The sequence below is a fragment of the Adiantum capillus-veneris genome, chromosome 18 (assembly GCF_014529385.1).
Source record: "Adiantum capillus-veneris isolate H3 chromosome 18, ASM1452938v2, whole genome shotgun sequence".
Classification (NCBI taxonomy): Eukaryota; Viridiplantae; Streptophyta; class Polypodiopsida; order Polypodiales; family Pteridaceae; genus Adiantum; species Adiantum capillus-veneris.
Window position 1 is genome coordinate 24,015,105 of NC_140948.1, and position 24,950 is coordinate 24,040,054.

A 24,950-nucleotide genomic window follows, 5' to 3' on the forward strand; every position below is an offset into this window, starting at 1 on the left:
ACATTCAGATGTAGATTCAATTTTTCATGTTGCAAGGATCCATAGCAAAGAACTTGGACTCAGAAAATTGGAACCGCTTTCAAAAGTGGATCACCACTAATTAACAGGCATTACAATCTCATAAGAGATGCTACCAAAAAGACAAACATGTTTCTTAAGCACTTCCCCATTTGATTGGGCGTTCATGCCTACTTTGCTTGGTGCTTAGCTCATTCTAGCAGCCACACACCGTGGGGACAATGACTAGGACTTGGGAATGGTTCAGTTCGCAATCTGGTCTCTTCTCTGCATGCTCAAGAAGCTATAGAGTTTGCTTGGGTCAGCCGCATACGAGCACCCATTCAGGATTTTAGCAAGTGGTATGACAGTGACTTGAGGCGCCGACTTTAGAAAGAAAACTTGTGACAGCAAACTCCAACAGAGCAAGAAACACTTCATAAAAAGGGGCAAAGCCCTCTATCTAGAAGAGCCTTTTTTGCCACTATGCTCAACGCATCTTTGAATCAATTAAGCAAAGGAAAAATCTCCTGGTTGGGACGGATTAACTACAAAACAGTTTTCAGCTGTCTGGACTGGCTCGAGAAATCATAATTATGTATGTCACAAAAAGATGACATGTCAAGCCAGACCTGATTGGACAGAGTGAAGCCGACCGGAGCAGAACCCAATTGCCCCAAGTCCCAGCCCTGCGAAAATCACGCAGTAATTCATGGACTGTACGAACAGGCTGATGCGTAACGCTGATGTTGCTATGACATGGATACGGGCAGGCTGATGAGGCTGATTTTATGTTGGGATGCTGCTGTTTGGGCGCCAGATTGTAAAAGCAGGTGATTTGTTGCTTTTGTGCACTGATTATTGATACTAGATGATATTTGTGTACTTTTAGCAACAGTTGTAAAAATAACAAGTGATTCATACGTGCTTTTGAGGCCAATTGCCAATGAAGGGGAGGCCAGAGCACCATTAGTTCTCAGATTGTGACTCTGTTTGTATCAGACCTTGTGATTGTGATCTCTCAGAACAATTGTACCCACCACCTAAAGAACTAAAGAACTACAACCAAGGGCGATGAGTAGGGGGCCAATGCTTCTGATAGTGGAGTTTTGCCAGTGTGTGTCTCATCTACAATGTTATTTTGGGTTCAGTTTTTTGTTTTCAATTCAATTCAATGATGTTGCAAGGTTTTAACCGCCTTGTCATGTGACTTGCAAGTTTCAGTGGTCTCAAAGAAATATTCTCCTAAGAAGAATTCGATCCAAATATGCAGCAATCGACCATGGAAGCAGGACCTCCTAATTATCAGGAAGAAGAGGAGTACCAAGGCCAAAATGTTTCACCCTCAAAATGCGTTGTTTCGCTACAAAACATTTCAAACTACCATCAGAGAAATTTGATTGTGGAAAAAGCTCACGACAACGAAATCAACATCCTCATGAAGCATTTTCTTGCTAATTCCAGAGATCCATTTTACACAAATACATGAAGGCAAGCCCATGAACATTGATTAGACAGAGGAAGGGGGTGATCAACCCTCAGCGAAGAGCAAAAGCAAAGGTACAAAAGTGTCAAGCAATAAGAAGATATCCAACTCAGTAGCCAATCAGCAGAGGCAATAAATCAAACCGATACATCAGATGAAGCGGCAGATGCCACCTTGCCCGGGCTTTTTGAGTACAAAATCTATGTTCTCAGATATGGAGATCAAGAGTCAGTTTGGTCTGCCTCCAAGGGGATTAGATTGATATGGAGCAAGTGCTTTTGAGCCTTATGGCACAGGTGCTTTTGGCTCATATGGAGCAGGGAGGCCTAGCTTTATGGAAGGGATGTACCGCATGATACCTGGCATGCAGGGATAAATGCTCGACAAAGTCATGGACGCTCATGTACTGGTGAGGGGAGGCTGCCCTTTGAGTACAGTCCTGTACACTATTGCCACTCATCCTTGCTCTTGTATGCATTGTTTGTTGGATCAAGGGTATCCACAGGGACTACAAAGTTTGGGTGTAAAGCTTTCTTTCGCTCAAGTATATGCAGATGACTCTTGCTTTATGTGAAAGAATCCTCCACTCGAAGTACTTGATGCTCTTTCCACTTTCAAACTGGCTGTAGGGCTTATATGGATTGTGAAAAAACAAAGTTATTACCCTTGGCACTATAGTTCAGCATGGTCAAATTGTGGCTTCACATGACATGATCAACTATCATACAAACACGACCACCACCACCTGGTTCCTTCTACGTTGTAAATGCTGCACGACCTGCTGGGGATGACGTAGCGGGCTGCTCCCTCCCTCTGTGCGAAGTGAAGGCCTCTCTCTGCACGACCTGAAGGCAGCTCTCTACCCAACCTGTTGCTCCACAAGGACCGTGCGACCTATGTTGCAAAGCAGCAAGGGTGCAGTTCTGCAGTTGAGGGCGAGTTCTGAGGGCAGCGCGAAGTGAGGACAGCAAGCGAAGTGAAGGGCCTCTCTCCTCACCTACCACAACGATGTGAAGGCCTCTCTCTACAGGCAGCGAAGTAAAGGTCTCTCACTGCAGGCAGCCAGCACCTGCTCCCCCTCACCGCGTGGGCTTGTCCTGAGGATGGACCAATCAGTTGACGTCGGGGATGACCATATTTACAAAACCCCGCCTAAATCGAAAGCGACACTTGGGCGAAAGATTCGGGAGAGCACACTATCGCCAGCATCTGTGAGGGCACAGAAACTTTCTAGAGCCAAAGATGACTTTGTTAAGAGTTTTGGCATCTCAAGTGAACTGCCCAATGTGATTCCATTATTTATTATGGCTTTTAGGTATTTATTTTACTTATTTGTCAAAGTCTTGGTAGGCAATTTTACTAAGGTGGCTATATATGTGACCCCTTGTCCCCATTGTATTATCATACAGTTATTCATTGCCGGAAGTTAGCACCTGCTCCCCCTCATCGCATGGGCATGTCCTGAGGATGGACCAATCGGTTGACGTCGGGGATGACAATATTTACGAAACCCCGCCTAAATCGAAAGCGACACTTGGGCGAAGGATTCGGGAGATCACATTCTCGCCGGATTCTGTGAGAGCAGAGAAACTTTCTAGAGTCAAAGATGACTTTATTAGAGTTTTGGCATCTCAAGTGAATTGCCCAATGTGATCCCATTATTTATTTTGGCTTTTAGGTATTTATTTTACTTATCTATCAAAGTTTGGGTAGGGCAATTTATTGAGGTGGGTATATATGTGAGCCCCTTGCCCCCATTGTATTATCATACAATTATTCATTGCCAAAATTGATTGGTTCAGGAGACTCTCTCTCTCTCTCTCTCTTGTCGGCTAGATCTTTAAGGTCTCTTGGAATAGTTTCCTACGACGTTAAAACTCTCTCTCTCTCTCTCTCTCTCTCTCTCTCTCTCTCTCTCTCTCTCTCTCTCTCTGCTCCCCGCGGCCCCTGCACCTGCCCCCTATACCCCCGCCCTCTGCTCCCCAGCTGCCCCTGCACCCGCCCCCTGCTCGCGTGCTGTAGCCTGCCCCTTGCACTCCCGCCCTCTGCTTGCGCTGCACCCTGATCCCCTGCTCTCCCGCCCTACCCCCTCCTCGCGCGCCAACCCAACCTAACCTAGCGCGTAGAGAGAGAAAGAGGGGAGGGGAAAAGTAGCGTAGAGAGAGAAAGAGGGCAGAGCGTAGAGAGAGAGAGAGAGAGAGAGAGAGAGAGAGAGAGAGAGTTTGTGAGCGTAGAGAGAGAGAGAGGGTTTATAAAATTTAATTAAAAAAAAAAAAAAACCTGCAAGCGTAGATAGAGAAAGCCCCTCTCCCCTCGCCCCTCGCCCCTCCCTTGACTGCCCGCCCTCGCCCCTCGCCCCTCGACCCTCCCCTCGCCCCCTGACTGCTTGCCCTCGCCCTCGCCCCTGACTGCTTGCCCTCGACCCTCGCCGACGACTGCTTGCCCTCGTCCTTTTCAAAGGTGCTCGTCCAAGCTGCTAGTCCAACAAATTTTTTTTTGCCCTTTCCAAAGGTGCTCGCCCAATAGGTGCTCGCCGCTCGCTGTCATGTAGAGCTGCTCGCCTTCAGGTAGACACGAATTGCTCGCCTTTTGGGCGACAATTAAGCATGAGGAAGCTGAACGATAAAGCCGACCCGCTAGAGGATGCCATCCAAAAGTGCAAAAAGGAAATGACGGAGACCATTACCAAGATGAACCAAAATCTATTGGGTACAATTAAAATGCTCGACAGACGCGTTTTAATTCAAGAAAGCAAGATAAATGCATTGGAAGATTGGGTGACGACTCAGGATGAAGAGATTGCGTCATCACACAATCGCATGCATACATATATACATACCTCTTATATATGTAGGTATATATATGTGTGTATTTTTGTGTATATAGACTATATGTAAACATGTAAAACGAAACCTCCGTTTCATATTTTTCTTGTAATGAAACGTTTCAAAACCTTGAAACCCCAAATCGGCTGAAACCACAAAACGTTTCATGTCACACTGATCTCAAATCGTGTGTCGATTGGGATGTGTTAATACAAAGCAATGTTGGCCATTGCGAAATCTCTTACAAAGAAAATTTCTCCAACCATTCAGACTTTGAAGACTGCCAATGATATGTGGTTCAAGCTTGTTGAAATGTTTGATCGGGATTCTACGATGCGAGCACCCTTCTTGGATAGTTATTTGCCATCCAGTTTCCACCCAGAAATTCCATGCAATCATTTTTTATGAAGGCTAAAGTTATTCATGATCAACTATCGGCTATGAAAGGTGCACTGACCAGTACTCAGTTAGCTACTTTGGTTCTCACGAAGTTGCTTGAGGCGTATGAAATGGTGTCTAGGACATTTCGGCTACAAATCACAAAGGAAAAGCTGGAATTTGATGATCTTAGCTCTTTTCTCATTGAGGAGGAAGCTGTGTTGATAACTCAAGGCAAAATTCAGATTTCTGAGAAAGGTGTGGAAGCACTTGCTGCTTCACATTCCAGAAAGAAGATCAAGTACCGTTGTTACAATTGTGGAAAGCGTGGTCATTTGTCTAAAGATTGTAGATCCAAAAGGCAAAGATAGAGGCTCTACAAAGGACAAAGGTAAAAGCAAGCATCATGAGGAAAGTAGTGATAGTGACTCAGGGAAGGACAACAAAGAGGCTGTTGGTGTGGTGGTGACCACACTGGCACGGACTCTAGCCTTCTAGTCACATGGAGATCGGTGCCGCCACCAATTTCAGCCAGAGAGAGGCTTGTGAGTGGCAGAGAGGGGCAAGCAATGCTCCCTATAATTAATTTGGACCCTCGTGTTGGAGTTCAAGTTATCGGTGTTTGAACCCGTGGGTCGGAATTCAAGGTATTCATCTGGCAGGGAACAAATCAAACGTATCTAAAACACTATGGATGAGTGCACCAATCCACTGTTGTTGGTTGGATTATGGACAGGATGTGTTCCACAGTTCATTATCTTGGAGTATTTTGGACGTGATACGTTCACAGTTTACAAATGGAAATTCTTAGACGTAGTGTGGTCTACAGTTCAAATTTTCTAAAAGGCAACCGATGCTCAAGATGGCATTTTTTCTAAGGTACAAAGTTGAGGGTAGCACATCCGAGGTGTATGTAGCATGAACGTTGTTGTTGGCGTGTCCATGGCAGTTTCTTCATCAACTTGGTCTCACTATTTATGTCCACTAGGAGCTGCAGAAAGCGTGTAGAGTTTTGGCATTTCAAGTAAACTGCCCAATGTGATCCCATTATTTATTTTGGCTTTTAGGTATTTATTTTACTTATTTGTCAAAGTCTGGGTAGGTCAATTTACTGAGGTGGGTATATATGTGACCTCCTTGCTCCCATTGTATTATCATACAGTTATTCATTGCCAAGGTTGATTGGTTAGGAGACTCTCTCTCTCTCTCTCTCTCTCTCTCTCTCTCTCTCCTTGGTCTCTACGCTTTGGCATCGTCGACTTTGACAGACTTAATGTATGGGAAGGTATAGGTGATGATTAAGGCGGAGCTGAGCTTTTTGAGGAGTGACATTGAAAAATTGAAGGTCGAAATGCGTGAGGGCAGAAATGGAATGTGTGATGCAAAAAAGATTAGAGGATGCACTTGTTGCTTTTATCTTGAAAATCAAATGTGGAAGAATGCATGAATGAAAAGGATGCATTGAAGCACTTAAGAAAAAACTTGTAGCTTGTAAAAATACCCCTAAAAAGGAGGTAGAAAATCAACCCTCAATGATAAAGGAGCTCGAAAGCATTAAGGAATCGTGAAAACTCTACATGAAGAGGAGGAGCAAAAGGCACGAACGGCCTCTTCATGGACGGAGCACCTCTTCAAAACACAAGAAGGCTGATAAAGCTGAAAAGTGGATCGAGGGCACAAAGAAAGGAAAAGATAAGATGCATGAAGCCACACCGACATCCACTATCATCAATATGACAATTGAGGAGGGGCAAAAGAGGAAGATGAGAGCCCTTCATGTGCGTGTTACAGGTCTCAAAGACATTGGAAAAGTAGAAGAAGAAGCGAAAGAACTCTTGAATCGCATGGGCATTGTTGAGCCCAGGTGCTTGGAGAGAGGGAAAGAAGGGAATTGATGAGAAAGGAAGTCCCAAGGAAAGAGCATTCATTATACGTTTCCCTACGTTGGACGCTAGGAAGGAATTTCTAAAGAAGAGATGAACACTCAAGAAAACTGGGATATTTTTGGGTGATGACCTCACTCTAGCACACATGCAAGAGCTGATGCCACAAATCAAGGCAGCAAGGAAGAAAGGAAAAATTGCTTTCTACAAAGGAGGGAGAGCAGGGGTTTTGGAAAGACGCACAACATAACGGTGCGAGACCTATGGGACCACCTTAAAATGGCAGCATGGAATTGTAATGGATCAATGAAGCTAAATGTAGGCGCATTTGAGGATAGCTTCATGGGAAGAGACATTATTTTGTACTTGGAGACGCATCAGACTCCTAGTGGCACATTACCTAGAGCGACGGGATACCATTGGGAGACTACTTGTAGACAGGAGGTGAGATCAACGCATAGAGGATGTGGGTCAGGAGGTGTGGCACTCTTATTTAGGGAGGAGCTTCACCCCCTCATTCGTGTGTTCCGAGAGATGAGCAGGCCAGATATATGTGGGTCAAAGTGAGAATGGGGACAAGGAGGTCACTCTACATTAGAATATGCTATTTTTCTCCTAGCACATCTCATTATGCATCGCCCAAGGGGCCATATGGGAGTTCTCTAGGGATGGAGACCTCATTCTTTCTGGGAGACTTTAATGCCAGGACGGGCCACTCTCAGACAGCTTTCTACGATACCTCAAAGGAACTGTTGAGAGAGTTGGATGTCAATTATATGGGATTGGCCAGGTGTTCGCAGGATGAGGAGCACACTCGGTACAGGGGATATCTGACAGACATGGGGACTGCACATGGACTGGCCATCTTGTGCAAAGCCTCCCGGACCTTGGCAAAAGCCGTGATCCAAGTCACGCGTGTACTCATCAGCTTCAAAAATCGTATCTTTCGTGCTGAGGAAGGGTGGAACCTTCGTAGCACCTTCAATAATCTGAAATGGCGCCTTTCCCGTCGAAGATTGTATCGTGGTACTGTATGCAAATTCCACCAAAGGTAAATACTTTTCCCATTGAGTCTTCTGATCCACGATGTAAGACTTCAATAAATTTAGTACCACTGAATTGGCAATCTCTGATTGCTCGTCAGCCTGCGGGTGGAAAGATGACGAGAACTGCAACCGCGTGCCAATGTTCTCCCAAATAGCCTTCCAAACAAACTCGTGAATTTGGGGTTTCCTGTCGGAGACAATCATCTCGGGCATGCTATGTAATCTGAAAATCTGGGCCACAAACAGTCTCGCTAAGTGATCCAGCTTGACCGTTTTTTTCACTGGAATGAAATGAGCTTGCTTGCTAAATCTGTCGATAACAATCTAGATACCATCGTGACCACTCTGTGTTCTCGGGAGATCAAAAATGAAATCCATTGCAATACTCTCCCAGGTGCGGGTGGGTATGGGTAAAGGCTGAAACAATCCCTGTGCTTTATCCCTGTCAAACCTGACCTTCTCGCATACCAAGCAACTGCGTACAAATCGTCCACGTCCTTCTTGAGTCTCGGCCAAAAGAAGTATCTCTCCACACCTTTCAGGAAGTAGCTATGCCGCGGTGACCCATAAAAGGTGGACAATGGCATTCGGTCATAACCTTTTCCCTCAACATCAGTGTAACGCACAACATCGTTTTCCTCATCAAGTAGCCATCCCGAATGAAATATCCCGCTACTATCTCCCCATTCCGTATCCGAGTGAAAATATCTGCAAAATCTATATCTGTGGCATACTGATCGACCATATCCTCAAAGCTCTTATGATGTATCGTGGAAATAGCGAGAACCAACAGCTTCCGAGACAAAGCATCTGCCACCAAATTCTTCTATCCTAGCACATGGACAATTTGGAAGTGAAACTGTGACAAGATGTTCGCCCACCGCATCTGCTTTTCCGATTGCTGCTTCTGTGACAAGAAGTAGCATAAACTCTGATGGTCTGTGAAGATAGTAAAATCCGCTCCGACTAGTTAATGTCGCCATTGAGTAAGAGAATGGATAACCGCCAAAAGCTTTTTCTCATAAATCTATGCTGTCAATTTTGGCCTTGCGAACAATCTAGGCAATGACATGGCCTTCTTGCATTAAGACCGCACCCAGACTACGACCAGAAGCATCACAATATACTTCAAATGACTTTTGCAAGTCCGGAAAAGTCAAAACTGGTCTTGTAGTCAATTCCTCTTTCAATGTCTGAAAGGCAATCACCTCTGTGGGTCCCCATGAGAAAGGGACTCCTTTCTGTGTCAAGATATGCAAAGGGGAAGCAACCTCTGCAAACTTTCTAATGAACCGCCTGTAGTACGAACACAAGCCCAAGAAGTTTCTAACTTCATGGGCATTCTTTAAATCGGGCCAATCACGGATAGTCTCTAGCTTGGCCGGCTCTATCTGCACACCTGTTGCTGAGACAATGTGTTCAAAAAGTGTATCTCAGGTAGGAAAAATTCACTTTTCTTCGCATTAATCACCAACTTGTGATCTCGTAATGCCTGAAAGACCTGTAGCAGATGTTCTCTATGTTCTGCCTCATCCTTGGAGAAAACAATGATGTCGTCAAAGAAAGTGCCAACAAATAGTCTGTACTCTCGAAAATCCTATCCATCATCCGGTTAAATATCGCAGGAGCATTGGTTAGGCCAAAAGGCATCACCAAAAACTCAAATAACCCAAAAGTCGTCCGAAAAGTTGTCTTGTAGACATCTCCGGGTGCGATTCGGATCTAATGATATTCGCTCTTCAAGTCGATCCTGCTAAAACACGAGGATCCTTGTAGTCGGTCAAGAATATCATCGATCCTAGGAATCGGAAATCTATTCTTGATGGTGATTTTGTTGAGAGCTCTATAATCGATGCACATTCTCCAAGATCCGTCTTTCTTCAAAACCAACAACACTGGAGAGCAGTACGGTGAAGTACTAGGCTGGACAAGACCCTTTTCCAAGAGGTCTTTCACTTGGTTCATAATTTCTTCGTTCTGGGCTAGGCTCACACGGTAAGGTGGCCGGTTCGGAGGTGTGCTTCCAGGTATCAAATCAATGGTATGATCCTCAAGACGAGCTGGTGGTAACTCGCTTGGTAGGCCCTCTGAAAAGCAATCGGCATGAGTGTGGAGAAAATGTTGGTGTTCTTTATCAAGTTCAGACATATTTGTCCTATTTTCATCATTCAACTCTCTCAAAAAGATTAAGTAAACAAACAGACTGGATTTCATTAATTTTGAAATGGCCGAAGCCGATACAATAGGGACAGACTCGCCCTTAAGTTTTACATCAAGTACAATGGTTCGGCCCTTCTCTATAGTCAAAGTCGCTTTTCTCGCACGATAGTCGACCACGGCGTTGTTCTTATGGTACCAGGGAATTCCCAAGAGGACATCACAACCTTCCAAGGGCATTATGTAGAAGTCCTCGTGCCCCAAATACCGCTGACAATGCAACCGAAGTTTGCCAATGACAGGTGTAATGGCTACCTCCCTGCCGGGTGCCGCTAGAACTGCCTCTTCTAGTGGCCCCATCCGATCGGGTGAGATCTCGAGCCGCGCCGCCAATTCAGGTGAAATGAAGTTTGCCTTGGCTCCTCCATCAAAGAAGATCAGGGCTTCTTGGTCTTTCACTTTGCCCCATGCTCGGCAAAGTTATATACTCTCGTCAATCGTGCTTGGGTAAGTACCCATGCAATCTGGAACCAGTCCTACTTTCATCTTGCCTTTTCGTCCACGTTCCTCAGTTGCTTTTGAACCCTCAGGCCTGTCTTCATCCTTGTCGTTTTGTTCTTTTGGTGCCTTTTTAGGGCACTTCGCGGAGATATACCCAGTTCCCCAGCATCCAAAGCACTTCCTCTCTTTGATGTAGAGAGCTCTCTCTCGAAGAGTGAGCTTGGGTCGTGCATCCTTTTCTTTCTTTTCTGGGTTGCTCTTCCTCTTTCTACGTTCATTGTTCAAAGTCTGTTCGGTCCTTTGCGTCATGATTTCATCTGTGGGGTAGGTCAAACTGCCTGAATGAATGGCAAAACCCCATTTCGCATGACTCATCAATTCCTGAATGGAATCTAACTTTTGCTCTAAGCAGTGATCTTGGATCTCTGTCGGAAGTCCCAAGGTAAACCGCTCAATCTGTTCTTTGAACGAGATCTTCTTAAATGAAGAGGCTGGTAGAAAAGAGCTCCGGAATCTCTCGCAATATGCGTCCAATGTATCCTTCTTGGTCATCCGAAGATGGTTCCAAGCAGTTCGTATGTCGCCTTTGTACTCCCAAGTCAACCAAGAAGAAATAAAAAGCCTTTTAAATTTCAGCCATTTAACTGGCGCTGTCTGGTTCAATAGAAGCGTGGACGACCACGTTCGAGCATTTTCCTTGAAGTAAGAGGTAGCCCTCCGAATCTTGGAGTGCCCTGAGTAACGCCCTCAAGAGAAAGCTATATAAAACTGCTGAATGAAGGCAAAGCCTTCGAAGCATCTCACGAGTCAAATTTAATTGACTCTCCACCTTCTTTAAACTCTCGGACTTTCTTGCTTTTATCCTCTAGAAAGTCATATTGGTTGGCTTTATGGAAATTCTTCTTCTTTGCATAAAAGCTGTTGTCGTCAGAGTCCGAACTATCCGAAGACGAGTCCTCTGTAAAACTGTCAACAACTGGGCGAGATTAAGACTTCTTTGCCTTTTTCTTGCGCTTTCCGAAGCTTTCCTTTTTGCTTCGCTTTTTCCCTTTTCTGTCTTCTTCGCTCGAGTCACAGGAGCTAGAAGAACTGTCAGAAGAAGAAGAAGAAGAATTGAGTACTCCTTCAAATCGCACATGCTTCTTCTGCTTTCTTGCCGAGGCAAAAGTAGACTGACAACGCAAACAACCTGAGAAGTGAGTTCCTTTCTTCTGCTTTTAGTCATGCTTTTTGGCTTTGTTCTGCGCGTCAAAAAGCTGACAAATCCGTGTATCAACCACTTCTTCTAATTCTTGCTCTGTAAACATCCTTGGAGTAGGAGGTTTCTTGAGTGCCGGTTTGAGGGGTGGTTCTGTGGTTTGCCGCCACTATGCATACACCTCGTCGAAGGAGGTCTGGGTCCTAAATTTTGCAAATTTCGGGTCCTTCGCAAAATTTAACATCATCTTTGCTGCATCATCAATCAATTGTCGACGCTCCATCTCTTCAATCTCCGCCTGAGTAGGCGAGGCCGGCCGTACTCCTCGCGTGAATCCTCTTCGTGATCTCTTCCCGCATCTCTGGATGCAGAGGAAGTCGATTGATCTCTGTCTGAATCCATAAGTGCCGAGTAAAAAGGATTGGATTTCCCGATAGAAGAGAAATCGGCCGTGACTGTAAGACTTGGACACTCCAAGTCAAGATTCTACCACGACACGACAGGAATTCACTTCAAAACATTTCACAATTCACAATTAATTCGACACGGCCCGGCGGAGTTCCGTGCCTAGAGATATTGGCCCAAAGACTGGCACCCCTTTCGGTATTTCTTTTTGTATTAATTTGCAACTCAAAATACAAGGGAATGGGAGGCTCTCACTCTCAGAGTCTGCGTCCAGATGCTCAAAATACACGGGAGTGGGAGGTTCTCACTCTCAGAGTTTGCGTCCAGATGCTCTGAGAAGTGGGAGGCTTGCCCACACTTATAAAGGTTTTACAAGGGATGCCAAAAGCAGAGCCCCAAAAGTTGTAAATCAAAAGCCTTGTAAAAATAAACAACTTTGACTCTCTCAAGCTTTGCTTGATAATTAAAGCAACTCCAAAAATTGCCCATAAACTTTGCGTAGAAATTTTCAGCCCCTTGCATAGAAAAGCAACCCACACAAAAGCTTGCATTCCATACACTGCCAGCCATGTGTCAGTTCCATACAACCTCGCATTTTGCGCCGCAATCTGTGGAGATGTCCGTACAGTCATGCCATGTCAACCTCGCGTGAATTTCGGGAGCAGCCAACATTTCCGGGACTGTGTGCCAGGGGAGCGTGTATGTGTGTGTGTGTACTGTGGGCACGCCACGTCACCTGTTTGTGACAAAATGTTGGCCTAAAAGCAGCCTTATGGACATCTTCTGGCCTAATGCATATTTGATGGTACCCACTCTTTAAGTCTATCGTGCTAAACAATGACGCTCCCTCAAACCAATCAAGAATGTCATCTATTCTCGGTATGGGGAACTTGTTCTTGATGGTATTCTTATTTAAAGCACGGTAGTCTACGCACATGCACCATGAACCATCCTTCTTCTGTACTAGGAGTACATGCGAACAGAAAGGGGACGAACTAGACTTAATCAAGATTCAACCCCTTCTCTACAAGCTCATTGACGTGACTCATAAATCTCTTTTTGTCGAGATGCACTAACCTTGTATGGTGGTCTATTGGGCAGACTAGAACCTGGCACAAGATCTATGCTATGATCCTGAGGTCTCTCAGGAGGAGCAAAGAGTCCGAAAACCCATCACTAAAACCATTTCGGAAAGTTGTCCTATCTTTATCTAAAGTAGACAAATTAGATACAACTTTAGGTAGTTCTTTTGCAAGATCAAGTACACAGAAAGATAATTCTTATTACAGATGAAATAGCAGAAGCAGGTACAACTAGATTAGACTCGCCTTTAAGCTTTACATCAAGGACATGAACCTTTCCTCTATGTACAAGGGTAATCTTTTTGTGGTATCCTCCATAGCATGCCACCTGTAACACCATGGGATACCCAATAACACATCACAACCCTCACCGTCATACCCATCTCTTCTATATGAATGCACAATTTTGATGCCTATTCTGGTGATATAAAAATTGCACGGGCTCCAAGATCAAAGAAAACCAATATTGTTTGATTCCTAACTTTGCCCCAAGCTCTACACAATTCCGTGGCATCTATGTTTGTCTCATCACCAACCAGTTCTGGGACAAGTCTTGCATTGGGTTTTAGCTTCTTTCCTTTATGCTCCGACTTGTCATCCTTATCTTGTAACTTACTTTGCGAACATTCATTTGCAAAATGTTCCTCATCTTTACAGATATAGCATTTCTTAGCTTCTCTTAGAGCTTTTCTTTCTTCAAAAGATTTACCATAAAAATGATTTCTGTCTTTCTGGCAAATCTTTGCCAGAAAAAATACCTTTTTTGTCCTTGACCTTGCCCAGAAGAAGGTTTAAATTTCTTCTTGGACTTGTCAACTATACCTATGGAGGGTTTCTTTGAGAAAGGTACAGAAGGCTTTGTTGCGATGTTGCCATTGGCTGAAAATTGTTTGTCTTGTGCCTCTCTCTCGTTGCCTTTAAATCCATTGGAATTTCCTTGCAACAAATTATTGGCCACTATCACGTTCTCAATCAACTGCATAATATTCATGACATTAGTCTTTGTACAGTAGTCCCTCATTCCATTGGGCAGCCCACAACAATACTTCTCAGTCTGTTCTCACAATGGCATAAACCTGAAAAAGCTTACTAGCAAAAATGCGTCCCAGAGCAGTTTGCCACATTTAACTTGTGCCATGCTGTCATCATATCCACTCAAAAGTGTTTGTAAGCCACGGAGGTGCAAAGATCTACTTGAATTGGACCCTAGTTCAACAATGCAGTCCACCATTGAAACGCATTTCTTTCAAGAAAGTGGAAACCTTGCGTGTCTTCGAAGATCCTGTGAAGTTTCCACCCGCATAAGCTGCATTAAACTATTGTATGAAGGTCAAAGCCTTCAATTTGTCCTGTGTTCCAGTGAAAGTTTCAAACTTCACTGCCTTTGTATTCCTTTGGTTTACTCAAAGGAGTCAAATTGTCATAAACAAATGCCTTTAAAAGTAGAGCTTCAGAATTGACCGTTCCAACACTCGCATCACCCTTCTTTCATGTCATATCCGCATTGTGAGCATAGTTGTGAAAAACCAGCCATTCCAAAGTGTGTTAAAGGCATTCAAAAATTGCCATAGACACCCTAAAAACCTGGTTGAACACCTAAGTTCCCATACACAGGGTTAACCAGACGTGTTTGCATTGCCTTAAACACATTTCCTAGCATATAACCTTGCAAACATGTGGGAGGTCCAGCCATAGGCTGAAACACTAAATCATCTCCAAAATAATCAAGATATGAAATAGGCGGTGGACTGGTTTGATGTACATCTTGTTCATTACTCCCTTGAAAATTCACAAACAGTTCTCGTCCTAGTAAAGCAGGTTGCTTTGGACCAATGGGCACCGCTCGTTGCTCAATCATATGGACTTTCCCTCAAGCATCAAGAGACCCCACTGCATGAGAAATATCCTTTTCTTGCAACGTAACATGTGTCGGAGCCTGTAAACATTGTGTAGAGCCGGTAAAACTCTTGCATCCTTGGATTCTTGGCCAATTGCTGAAAAGTTTCCATGAAGCCAAGTAGTTGAGCTTTAAACAAATTGTCCTCTTCTTGAAGAGTTGTAGGAGCTTCCTCTGCACCATGTGAGGAAGATCCCTCTTCAAGTACCTCGTCTCTCTTCTCTAACATAATGATATGCTCTCTGTTGCTTTCACCCACAACAATGCACGTTGCACTCTTTGAAGAAAAAGTGACTATCCCGTCGATGGAACCATGAAAACGGCTAGTACACAGTAGAGGGCGGCACTAATTCAATTACCTGTTAATTTCACACAAAGGATTGAAAAGAAGAGAGAACTCATATGCGTCAAGCTACTAGATTGTCGAACACGAGGGCCGACACCTTGTAGACCCAAAGACTGGAGCCCCTTTTGATATTTCTTTATTCAATTGAAAACAAACGAGCCAAACACTTGAACCAAACTCCCACCAAGCTGTCCAAACCTGTCAAGGAATGAAACTGTAGGTTTTCGACCCAATTTCGGCAACATAACGGCACCAAAATCTATGTAGGTCAAAAGTGCAAGTCTAGGACAGATCCCCTTGCATTTGAGAAGCTTTCCAGGGAGCTGTAAGTAAACTTCAGCGTGCTGTAATTTCCTGTTTTGGCCACTAACAGGTGCTCGAACTCTTGTATAACCACCCCAAGACTTCCCTGAAGCTTCCCAAGTGCATCTTGCAGTTTAGGTGAAAAAATCCTACACCTGTAAATCAATGCAGCAAGCTGAAATTCTCTGTTTTGGACCGTTTTGAGTGGAGCAAACACGTCTATGAGTGTCTCAAAAGCTCCAGCACGCAATGGGTCACTTCCCCTTGATTTGGACGGGTTTTCACGCGAGAAAACTCTAATGTTTCGCAATCTGTCGCGATGGAACTGTGCGTACCTGTGGGGGATTAGCAATTAGCTAATCCAATTCCTGTTCAGATTGCTTTTGACTTGACAAACGCTAATAGAACCCACAAGACTGTACATAGTCACATGAGAAGCCCAATTTAGTGGGGCATTACCATAGGTGTAAGGGGCAGAGAGATGCACGAGGGTAGAATTATCGTGCTACATGAGACAGGGGAGAAGGTAAGATTTCCATTAAAGCTTGAGACCTGAAAATCCACTCACAAGAAGTCCAAATCAGCCCTCTCTCATGTTGGGTGCCCCTAAGCTGGTCGCTTGCTTCCTGTGTGGTGAGTTGTCAAGCACGTTGCTCTCCTACTAGCATGTGTCCATTATGCCCCTTCTGGTATAGTTCCCTAACCCCTCCCAACTTATAAAGTTGCTAGTGACTTGCCGTGTGGGCTCAAGCCATTTAGCACTAAATTTTGATGAGTATGGAAAAATGCAAACAAATGGTGCGTCCTTCTATTACGATGGGCTGAAACTTTAGCCTGTATACTCAATGTCACGTGCACATCTAACCCTATGTGCATGTGGACAAGCTATCTCAGGTCTAGGGTTCAGGTTAGCCTAGGAAGTGTTCTCGCACCTTTGTGAGCTTGTGCGCAGGCCGTGCATGTCCACGCACTTAAGAGTAGTTGCATATCCTCTAATTGCACAACCCAGTACCACCCAGCATATGCATTGTCCAAGCAGTATACCCAAATTCCATAACAGTTAGGGCGAAGTCAATTCCAGGTATTTTATTTATTTATTAAATTATTATGCCATTTTTTCAAGGTCGTGGGGCTGTTGGGGAGACTACTCGACCCAACCTTGTCCAAGTATACAAGCAGGGGGTGGGCGCTCACTACGGGCAGAAGAAGGCAGCAGAAGAAGCTCACGCAACTTGCAGTGCACCTTCTCAGGAAGACCGGCGGAAAGCCTAAGCGTTTTCAACCATCCAAATCAACTATTTTGGGGTTCCAGATCATCGGCAACCCCATCCAACCACATAGCCTAGCGTTTTCAGTATTCATCCCTTAGCCATTGCAGATTCAACCCTTAGCTTTGCAGATCTCACCTACCCGCAGCAGATCCTCACCAAACTGTCGGATCAGCCAGCGTTTCAGTTTCAGCCCGCTGATTTCAGATTTCCGCATCTCCGTTTTCAGCTTGTCCAAGTGTACAAGCAGGGGGTGGGCACTCACTACGGGCAGAAGAAGGCAGCAGAAGAAGCTCACGCAACTTGCAGTGCACCTTCTCAGCAAGACCGGCGGAAAGCCTAAGCGTTTTCAGCCATCCAAATCAGCTATTTTGGGGTTCCAGATCATCGGCAACCCCATCCAACCACACAGCCTAGCGTTTTCAGTATTCAGCCCTTAGCCGTTGCAGATTCAACCCTTAGCTTCGCAGATCTCACCTACCTGCAGCAGATCCTCACTGAACTGTCGGATCAGCCAACGTTTCAGTTTCAGCCCACTGATTTCAGATTTCAGCATCTCCGTTTTCAGTGCATCGTCGTCGAGTCGTCGCCATCGTCATCCTCGCCGACACAGTGTCAGTATTCAATAGCAGATCAGCGTTTTCCAGATTTCAGCACTTTAGCCCTAGCGTTTTCAGTTTTCAGCCCGTCCTCGTCGTCCTCATCATTGTCATCCGCATCGTTGGCAAGTCCATTGCATCTAGACCATTGTACCAGATTTGTGCAATCTATAGCATAGACCTCTCTCGCCATAGAGAGAGGGGGGCCCTTGGAGGAGGGTTTGAGAATCGTATGGTGTTGTATTTCTCTCTCTCTCTCTCTCTCTCTCTCTCTCTCTCTCTCTCTCTCTCTCTCAGCACCTTCATTCACAGTAGCATTCACTTTGTTTGTGAGCATTGCACTCTCTCTCTAAAGATCGGAAGTCTCTCCCTTACGTAAGTAAAAGGAACCCTTGAGCACAGTTCGAAGCACTCATCTTGAGCAATATCAACATTCACTTCCGCTGCACCTTACACTCAACCTATGCGAAGTAGGTACAATATGGGATGATTTTGTATAACTTCAAACTTCATAGCATCTCAGCTACATGGAGACGTATCTCATATGGGATGATTTTGCATAACTTCAAACTTCATAGCATCTCAGCTACATGGAGATGTATCTCTAGATGAGGGCTACACCACACTGAGAGAATGTACTATGGCTCCATGCTGGAACTTTGGATAGGGATGTATGTATTTCTTTGATAGAGGTCTATTAGGTTTACGCTTTAGTTCTATTTTTGGATTTCTCATAAGTCTACTTTGATAACTATAACGGTAGCCGCTACCTTCACCTTATCAACGCTTTTTTGTGACACCTTGCTTGCAGTCAAAGGAGGTCACCACAAACCTCTTCACATCAACATCTAGCTAGCATAGCTTCATAGCCAATGACCTGATGAAGAACACATGGAAAAACGCCTGCAAATAGGAGGGCTGTGAGCAATCAATCTTGAAGGCAGGTCTAAAATGTCAGCGAGCTGCAATCTAATGAGAACTTCTCTATAAGCGTGTGCAAGGGCCTGGCAGGCATCTACAAAGGAGGAGCAGCAGCAGGGGTGGGCCGAGCAGTGGGGCATGGCGTCTACGAGGGCCCAATGAGGGCAACGATGGGTGGGGCTTAGCCAGCAATTGCGGGCAGCGGGGCGGCAGCCTGCAGCAAGTAAGCGGGCAGCAGAGCAGACCGCCTACAACCAGCGTGGCGAGCGCGATGGGCGATTGGGGGGACAGGCACCAGGGCGAAGGGGCAGGGGGAAGGCTGCATGCACTAGGCCTGTTTTCTCACCCTAATTAGGTGGAGCAATCTAAGAACCCTAAAAGCCAATTGTAGAAAACCTCAAACCTTTGAGCAAAATGTCCACCAAATGGAAGGTCATGAAGAGACTGAGAGAGCTGACCACATAAGAATAGGTTGGGCAAGATGGAAGAATTGGTGCCACGGTGAAAGGCTTGTTAAAGATGATTGTGCATTTGTCGTCCAGACCACACCCAAGAGCAAAAATAAGCACGCTCTGGTAATTGCGGGGCTCAAATGGCCATAAACACATGAGTGCCTTTGAAAACCATAGCAAAAGAAATGGCTATTCCAAAATGGCTGAAGAAGGGCATGCGACTCTTTATTTATAGGGTGAGTGCATTTTGTTTTTTGTTAGAACCTTGAACCCCTTTACAAGATAATTTTTGGTAGAACATTGCTTGTGGATGCTCAAAAGATATCTGCATAAACTTATTTATTTGAAGGAAGCAAAAGAGGGGAAAGAGGACAGAAGAGAGCGAGAGAGAGGAAGAGGGGGGGAGGAGGGGCCCATCTTTGATTACAGCATTGCCAGAGTAAGAAAAGAGTCCAAAATGCACAAGGAAAGCACATTAGTGATCCACTCACGTTGGATTTGCTGTTTGTCCTTTGTATGAAGCCTCAGCTTCAACGACCTTACAAGTAACACGCTGGGGAACTGCTACCGACAAAAGCCTTCCATCAGCCATTTGCCCAGATACCGACATACCATCTGTCCATGCACACGTTCAAAACACGAATTAACTTTTAAGCAGAATCTCCCTTGAAAATCAATGCACAAATTCTGAAACAGCAGAGATTAACACACAGCCAAAATTGAAGGCCATATTCATGCACGTTTACCTGTAAGGTATGCTGCCCCATTGCCAAACATACTTTTTGAAACTTCTACTTGCTCAAAAGTACTTGGTCTGTATAGAATGGTCAAACAGCACAAAGAGCATGAGAAGGCTTCTTCTAGGAACTATGGTGATGCTGGACTTGCTTTGTAAATCTAAACCTTTCCTTATTAAACATAGTTTTCATATTCCCTGTGCATACAGGCTTTTGAAGGAAAAAGGACTCCTCTGGCTGACATAGTAAACGACAATTGAGCAACATTCTCTACAAATTTTTGTCAGACTGTCACCCATTGTGTGCCTTCGTTTTCATGTGTCCTCTCTTTTGAGTTCCATTTGAGAAGAGGTTGTGCTGGTTACTTGATTGTAATTTGTCATAGCTGATGGTCTTTTTGCACTTACAGGAGCAGGCAAGTATTTGGCTGATGACAATTTTTTCAACTCAGCTTGGAAATCGATTCACTACACACTGACAATCCAGATAGTATTTAAACAAAAAGGCATCATCATGCAAAGTCTAAGGATTAGGACTACACTACTCATCTCATCAAGTGTGTCTCAAACTCCAAGTTAAACTTCAAGGTGCATCCATGCAAGTGCCACCTTTGAAATGTATTATTTCAATAGAAAGTACTATTTCCATGGAAAAAACTTGCAAAACTCATTAATCGTCCTTGGAGTTCTTCGTTGCTATGCTAATCTACACAAACCCCAAAGTTTTCAAAAGGAAATTGAGAGACGGGCTATTTCCCTTTCAATAAAACGCAATATCTTCACAACAAAGCTACTTACTCCATCAAAAAAACGTTGTCGCCCTCGATATACAAAAATGTGTAAGTCTTTTCCTCGCAAAATACCTCTTCAAAACAAAGAAAGCATCATCAATATCTCGCTCTCTCTCTCTCTCTCTCTCTCTCTCTCTCTGTGTGTGTGTGTGTGTGTGTGTGTGTGTGTGTGTGTGTGTGTGTGTGCGCGTGCGCGCGTGCATGCGTGCATGTGTGTGTGTGTCTTGACTCTCTAATATCGACCATTTTGTCTCATTTGTGGCGAACGCATGCTCACAAAAAAGGGTTGCACTTGATATCGATGGCGAAACTATGTACACCAAAGCGCTTTGGTGGTTTGAATATATTGGATCTGCGTAGGCATGTCATTGCCAGGAAGGCTATGCTTTTGCCTACACTTGTGCAACAATCTCAGCCTTGGACTCTTATGTTTGCACACTTGACTCAGCATGTGGTTACATCTTCATTTGGTCACTGGCAATCATCCATGTGGGAGGCAGTATTTGGTAAGATGGATGCTCGTATTCCTGGATGCCCTCTTTCTTCCACCTTGCTTTCTGCATGGAAACAGGTTACGATTTATCTTTCCTGGAATGCTCGGAGGGAAGGAAACTCGCTTCGTGCGGAGAGTCTTCATTGGAGTCGGGCATTTTCTCTTACTTTGGTTGACCGCTCGCCTCGCCAGGCGTATTTCCTCTCCTGTCGTGGCATTCGAGTGGTTGAGGATGTGGTGGATGCGGATGGTTTCACTTTTGAGTTTCCATTTGCCGCTCGCCGCTTTGGATTGGGCATGCACTATCGCCAGTTTTGGAGAGAATTACAGCAAATGTTGTCAGGTTTCTTGCCGGTTTCACCTTTGGCAGATGGTGATCGCATGTCTGACTGGAAGCTTGGGGAAATGCCATTTCGTGATATTTCTGCTGGCCAGGCATATGCTCTTCTGCTGCCTCGTCCATGGATTGCTGATCATTGCAACGTTATTTGGCACATGCATAAATCCGATATTTGGTGGCGTAGGATTATATCTGCAATATGGGAAAGTCGTTTGCCGTTGAAAGAGCGTTTGTTTCTTTGGCGGTGTTTACTTGGTGTGCTCCCAATGGGTACCTTTCTTCGGCTGCGCCGTATCCGCTCTTCATCATGTGTCCGTTGCTTATCTGCCGATGAGGATGTCTGTCACCTCTTGTGGGATTGCCGTGTCACTCGAGAATTCCTTCGTCGGGTTTTTGCATGTATGCAGCTACGTTTTCCCACGACGGTCTTCCATAAGCGGTTTTGGATTTTCGGTATCTTCTCGCTGGCGTTGCAGTGCTTTGCAGCATTCTTCATGTGGGTCAGGTTTTGGGCATACTGGAGCCTGTGGCGGCAGCGTAATGGCTATATGTTCCATCGCATTCATACCGATCCACTACCTTTCTTCAAGATTTCCCTTCCGCAGTCTTTGAGGTTTGCCTTGGAAGTTGGTGATATCACAGCAGAGATACATCAGCTTTCTTATGAATGTTTTTAGCTATTCTATACCGCCGAACACTGTTGTGTTCCTTTCCTTGTACATCTTTTTGGTGGGTTTTCCTCTCTTTGAGGTTTCCCACAGATAGCTAAATCAAACTGATTTACAAAAAAGTGTGTGTGTGTGTGTGTGTGTGTGAGAGAGAGAGAGAGAGAGAGAGAGAGAGAGAGAGAGAGAGAGAGAGAGAGAGAGAGAGAGAAGCACGATCCCCTCCTCCTGCCTTATCGTGAGAGAGAGAGAGAGAAGCACGATCCCCTCCTCCTGCCTTATCGTGAGAATCCCCTGCCTACCCTTCATGTGAGCTCCTGCTGCTCCACCTCGCTCGCGTGAATCCCCTAGGCCTGCTCCAATCCTGTTCTCAACAGTTTCGGCTCAGCTCAGTGGCTGTTTGGCGAGCAGAATTCAGAGCGACCCACCTCTGCGTGCAAAGGTGTCCTTGTGCTAGTCTTCGATTCCCTTCTCAACAGAGGTGTTTGATTGCAGATGTATGCCCTCTGTGGGTCATGTATATAATTATGGGGTTATTGTACATAGTTCAAAGTAGATACAAATCTTAGTTCTTTGCACTGTGCATACCAATAGGCTTTCTCCTTTAGCTGTGGTTTTGCTGCTGCATGTTAGAGTTTCCGTGTGTTCTCAAGCGTCGGAAAGCTATGGATAATTCTTCGAAGGTCGCCTCCGAAATCAAATCTTGTTTATATAAGGACTTCGAAGAGGCCCAAAAAGCTTGGAATGGTCAGGCACTTGCTCTCGAGGTGCGGATTCCCATGCATGACCTTATGGACCCAGTTGCGCACTATCCCATGAATGCAGTCATCTTGTTTTTCTTGGGCAAAATGCTTCCTTCTTAAACGTCAGGCTGTCCGTTCTATGAAGTTTTATTGGCAGATACTGAAGCCAAGAATTTTTTGTTGGAGATGTCTCCCCTCTTCTTTGGTACGCAGATGACTCATGTTCTACCATGGGCACTCGCTAAAGATTATCAAAGTCTTATTCGCCACAAATGCCAGGTGGGTGGAAATTGTTGATTTCCCTCGCACGTGGAGACATTTCCTATCGTTATTGGCTGCGCAACTTGGTAAGGTGATTTGCCTCCAAAATTGGATGCGAATACCAACAAGTTTTGCATTCTTTGGGACCCTGACAAACAAACCCCTGAAGGAATTATGGTTGATTCAGGAGACCTATGGGTGGGCAAGAGTCCTTTTAAACTTAAATGGGGCAAATTTGCAAATTCTTGCTTTCGATGTGGTAAATTCGGTCATATGCAATCTGAATGTCCATAGCCACTCTTGCAACCCCCTCTTTCGACAGTTCCTTTGTCTACCCATGTCCCAATAGGCAAATCTATCGGTGAAGCTGTCACAAGATAGGCACCACGTGCCAATAGAAAAGAACAGACTTTTAGCACTTCAATAACAACTGAACTGAGAGAGAGAGAGAGAGAGAGAGAGAGAGAGAGAGAGAGAGAGAGAGAGAGAGAGAAATTGAAATGTTATATTAACGTCTTCAAAAAGGCCAGAGTGACCTATGAGACCAAACTGATACAAAAGTGGTGAATCTGTTACAATGTCTGAAAAGTGTGAAAGTGTGAAAATAAATGCGAAAAACTAAATACAAAGTATTAGATAGACTTCTTAGGAGCATTCTGGGTGTCTGGCTAGAATGCTTCTAATCCTTTGTTGTAGTCTCCTCCGGTGAAGTGTGATTCTGCATCTCGGTCGTGGTCGTCTCGATTTCCTAAGCTCAATCGCCCTGTCAATGAGGGTGCCTTTGGTATGAATGTGGGTACTCCTTTGTGCTCGCGGCTGGCCTCTTGCTTCTCCTTCCATTCTTGCTTCTCTCGATCCGAAGAAATCTGTGATCTGCCTCTGAGGCTGTAGTGCTCTTTGTCTTCTCATTAGATTATCCCTGTGCCGATGTAGTTCCAGTAGGTACAAGCCTAAGCACCTTTGATCTTGGTATTGCATGACTCTATCTAGAGGTCCAAAGCCTTTTTTGAATAGGCAATGGAAACGCCCACGTATCTCATAGTATACGGTGCAATGGCATATGTAGTGTAATTCTTTCTCCGGCTCCATTCCGCATAACTCGCAAATTCTGCTCTTAGGTGGGATTCCCCTAAATCTGCCAATTTCAATGTCCAGCTGGTGTGAGGATGTACGAATCTGACCAATAGCATATCTCAAACCATGAGACAGGTGGGTATCCATGTAGCTCGGGCAAATCACAAAACCATCTTCAGATAGTTGTAGGAAGTTTTCTTTGTAGTCGGCCATCTTTGTGCCCAATTCTTGTGTAGGGTCTACCCATGTTCTCTTAGTGTCTAACTGTATAAGATCCTGGCGGATGATTTTATTAATCTCCGTTCATGTGATTGCCAGTGATGGAGCCTCAAGAGAGTATTGGAAGGGGGGTAATCTTTCCATACTGAACCCGTGTCTCTGAAACCACGAGGACAGTTGCGCATACCAGCATGATGTATCTCCTTTCATTGATAATTGTCGAGAGGATTCGAGGGCCAATCTAGTATATCGGCAATTATTTGTATCCCATAAACCATGTATAAAGGACACTGATCTGGTAAGAGCTTCAAATTCTATCGGAGGGGCAGCTAGTTCCGCTCGGGTAATCGCGTGAGGTACGGAGGCCTTGGCTCTAATCATTCGGGAAATCATAGATACCAAAGGTCTCTCCATTGACTTCCAATTATCCTGATCCACAGATGGTCCCCAAATCTGGACCCCATAAAGCATAGCCTAAGCCACCACAGTATCAAAGAGCCAAAGTTTTGTTCGTGGTTCCTGAAACTGCACTTGTGAACACATCCTCTCCAACCCTCCCAAGGCCATAGAGGCTCTGGACAATCTAGCATCCGCTGCTTTCTTAAGAGTAAACTTCGGTCCTGTAAATACCACACCAAGGTATGTGTATGCATCTGTGTACTCTACTGTATCCTGGCCATATGCAAATGTAGGTGCCGATCTCCTAACCCACTGCGGTATGGTGTTAAACACCATAACTTTGGTTTTACCCAAATTTACCGACAGTCCGCTGTCCTCCGCGAATTTATGTAATGCATCTAACTGCCTCTGCATTCCATTTGGTGATTCTGCTATCAATACAATATCATCTGCATATAACAACAAAGGGATCCATGACCCTGCAA

At 44.9% G+C, this 24,950-nt stretch overlaps 1 protein-coding gene and 1 long non-coding RNA gene across 8 annotated transcripts in view; one reads left to right on the forward strand and one right to left on the reverse strand.

Annotated features, from left to right (window-relative positions):
• The window catches only part of LOC147435352 (uncharacterized), a 102,472-nt gene that overhangs the window by 799 nt on the left and 76,723 nt on the right, over nt 1–24,950 (reverse strand). For all 6 annotated transcript variants that reach the window (XM_086488416.1, XM_086488415.1, XM_086488414.1 and 3 more), the window contains 3 exons: nt 20,279–20,345; nt 19,491–19,558; nt 19,236–19,359 (listed from right to left, as the gene is read on the reverse strand). In XM_086488416.1, coding sequence (XP_086344542.1) covers nt 19,236–19,359; nt 19,491–19,558; nt 20,279–20,345 — 259 coding nt within the window. The remainder of the gene's footprint in view (nt 1–19,235; nt 19,360–19,490; nt 19,559–20,278; nt 20,346–24,950) is intronic.
• Nucleotides 4–20,267, forward strand: LOC147435353 (uncharacterized). Of its 2 annotated transcripts, XR_015185078.1 has the most exons (3): nt 4–830; nt 1,222–2,798; nt 19,891–20,267. It is a non-coding gene; the product is annotated as an uncharacterized LOC147435353 (long non-coding RNA). The 2 variants fall into 2 exon arrangements; XR_015185077.1 differs by having other exon boundaries at nt 4–2,798.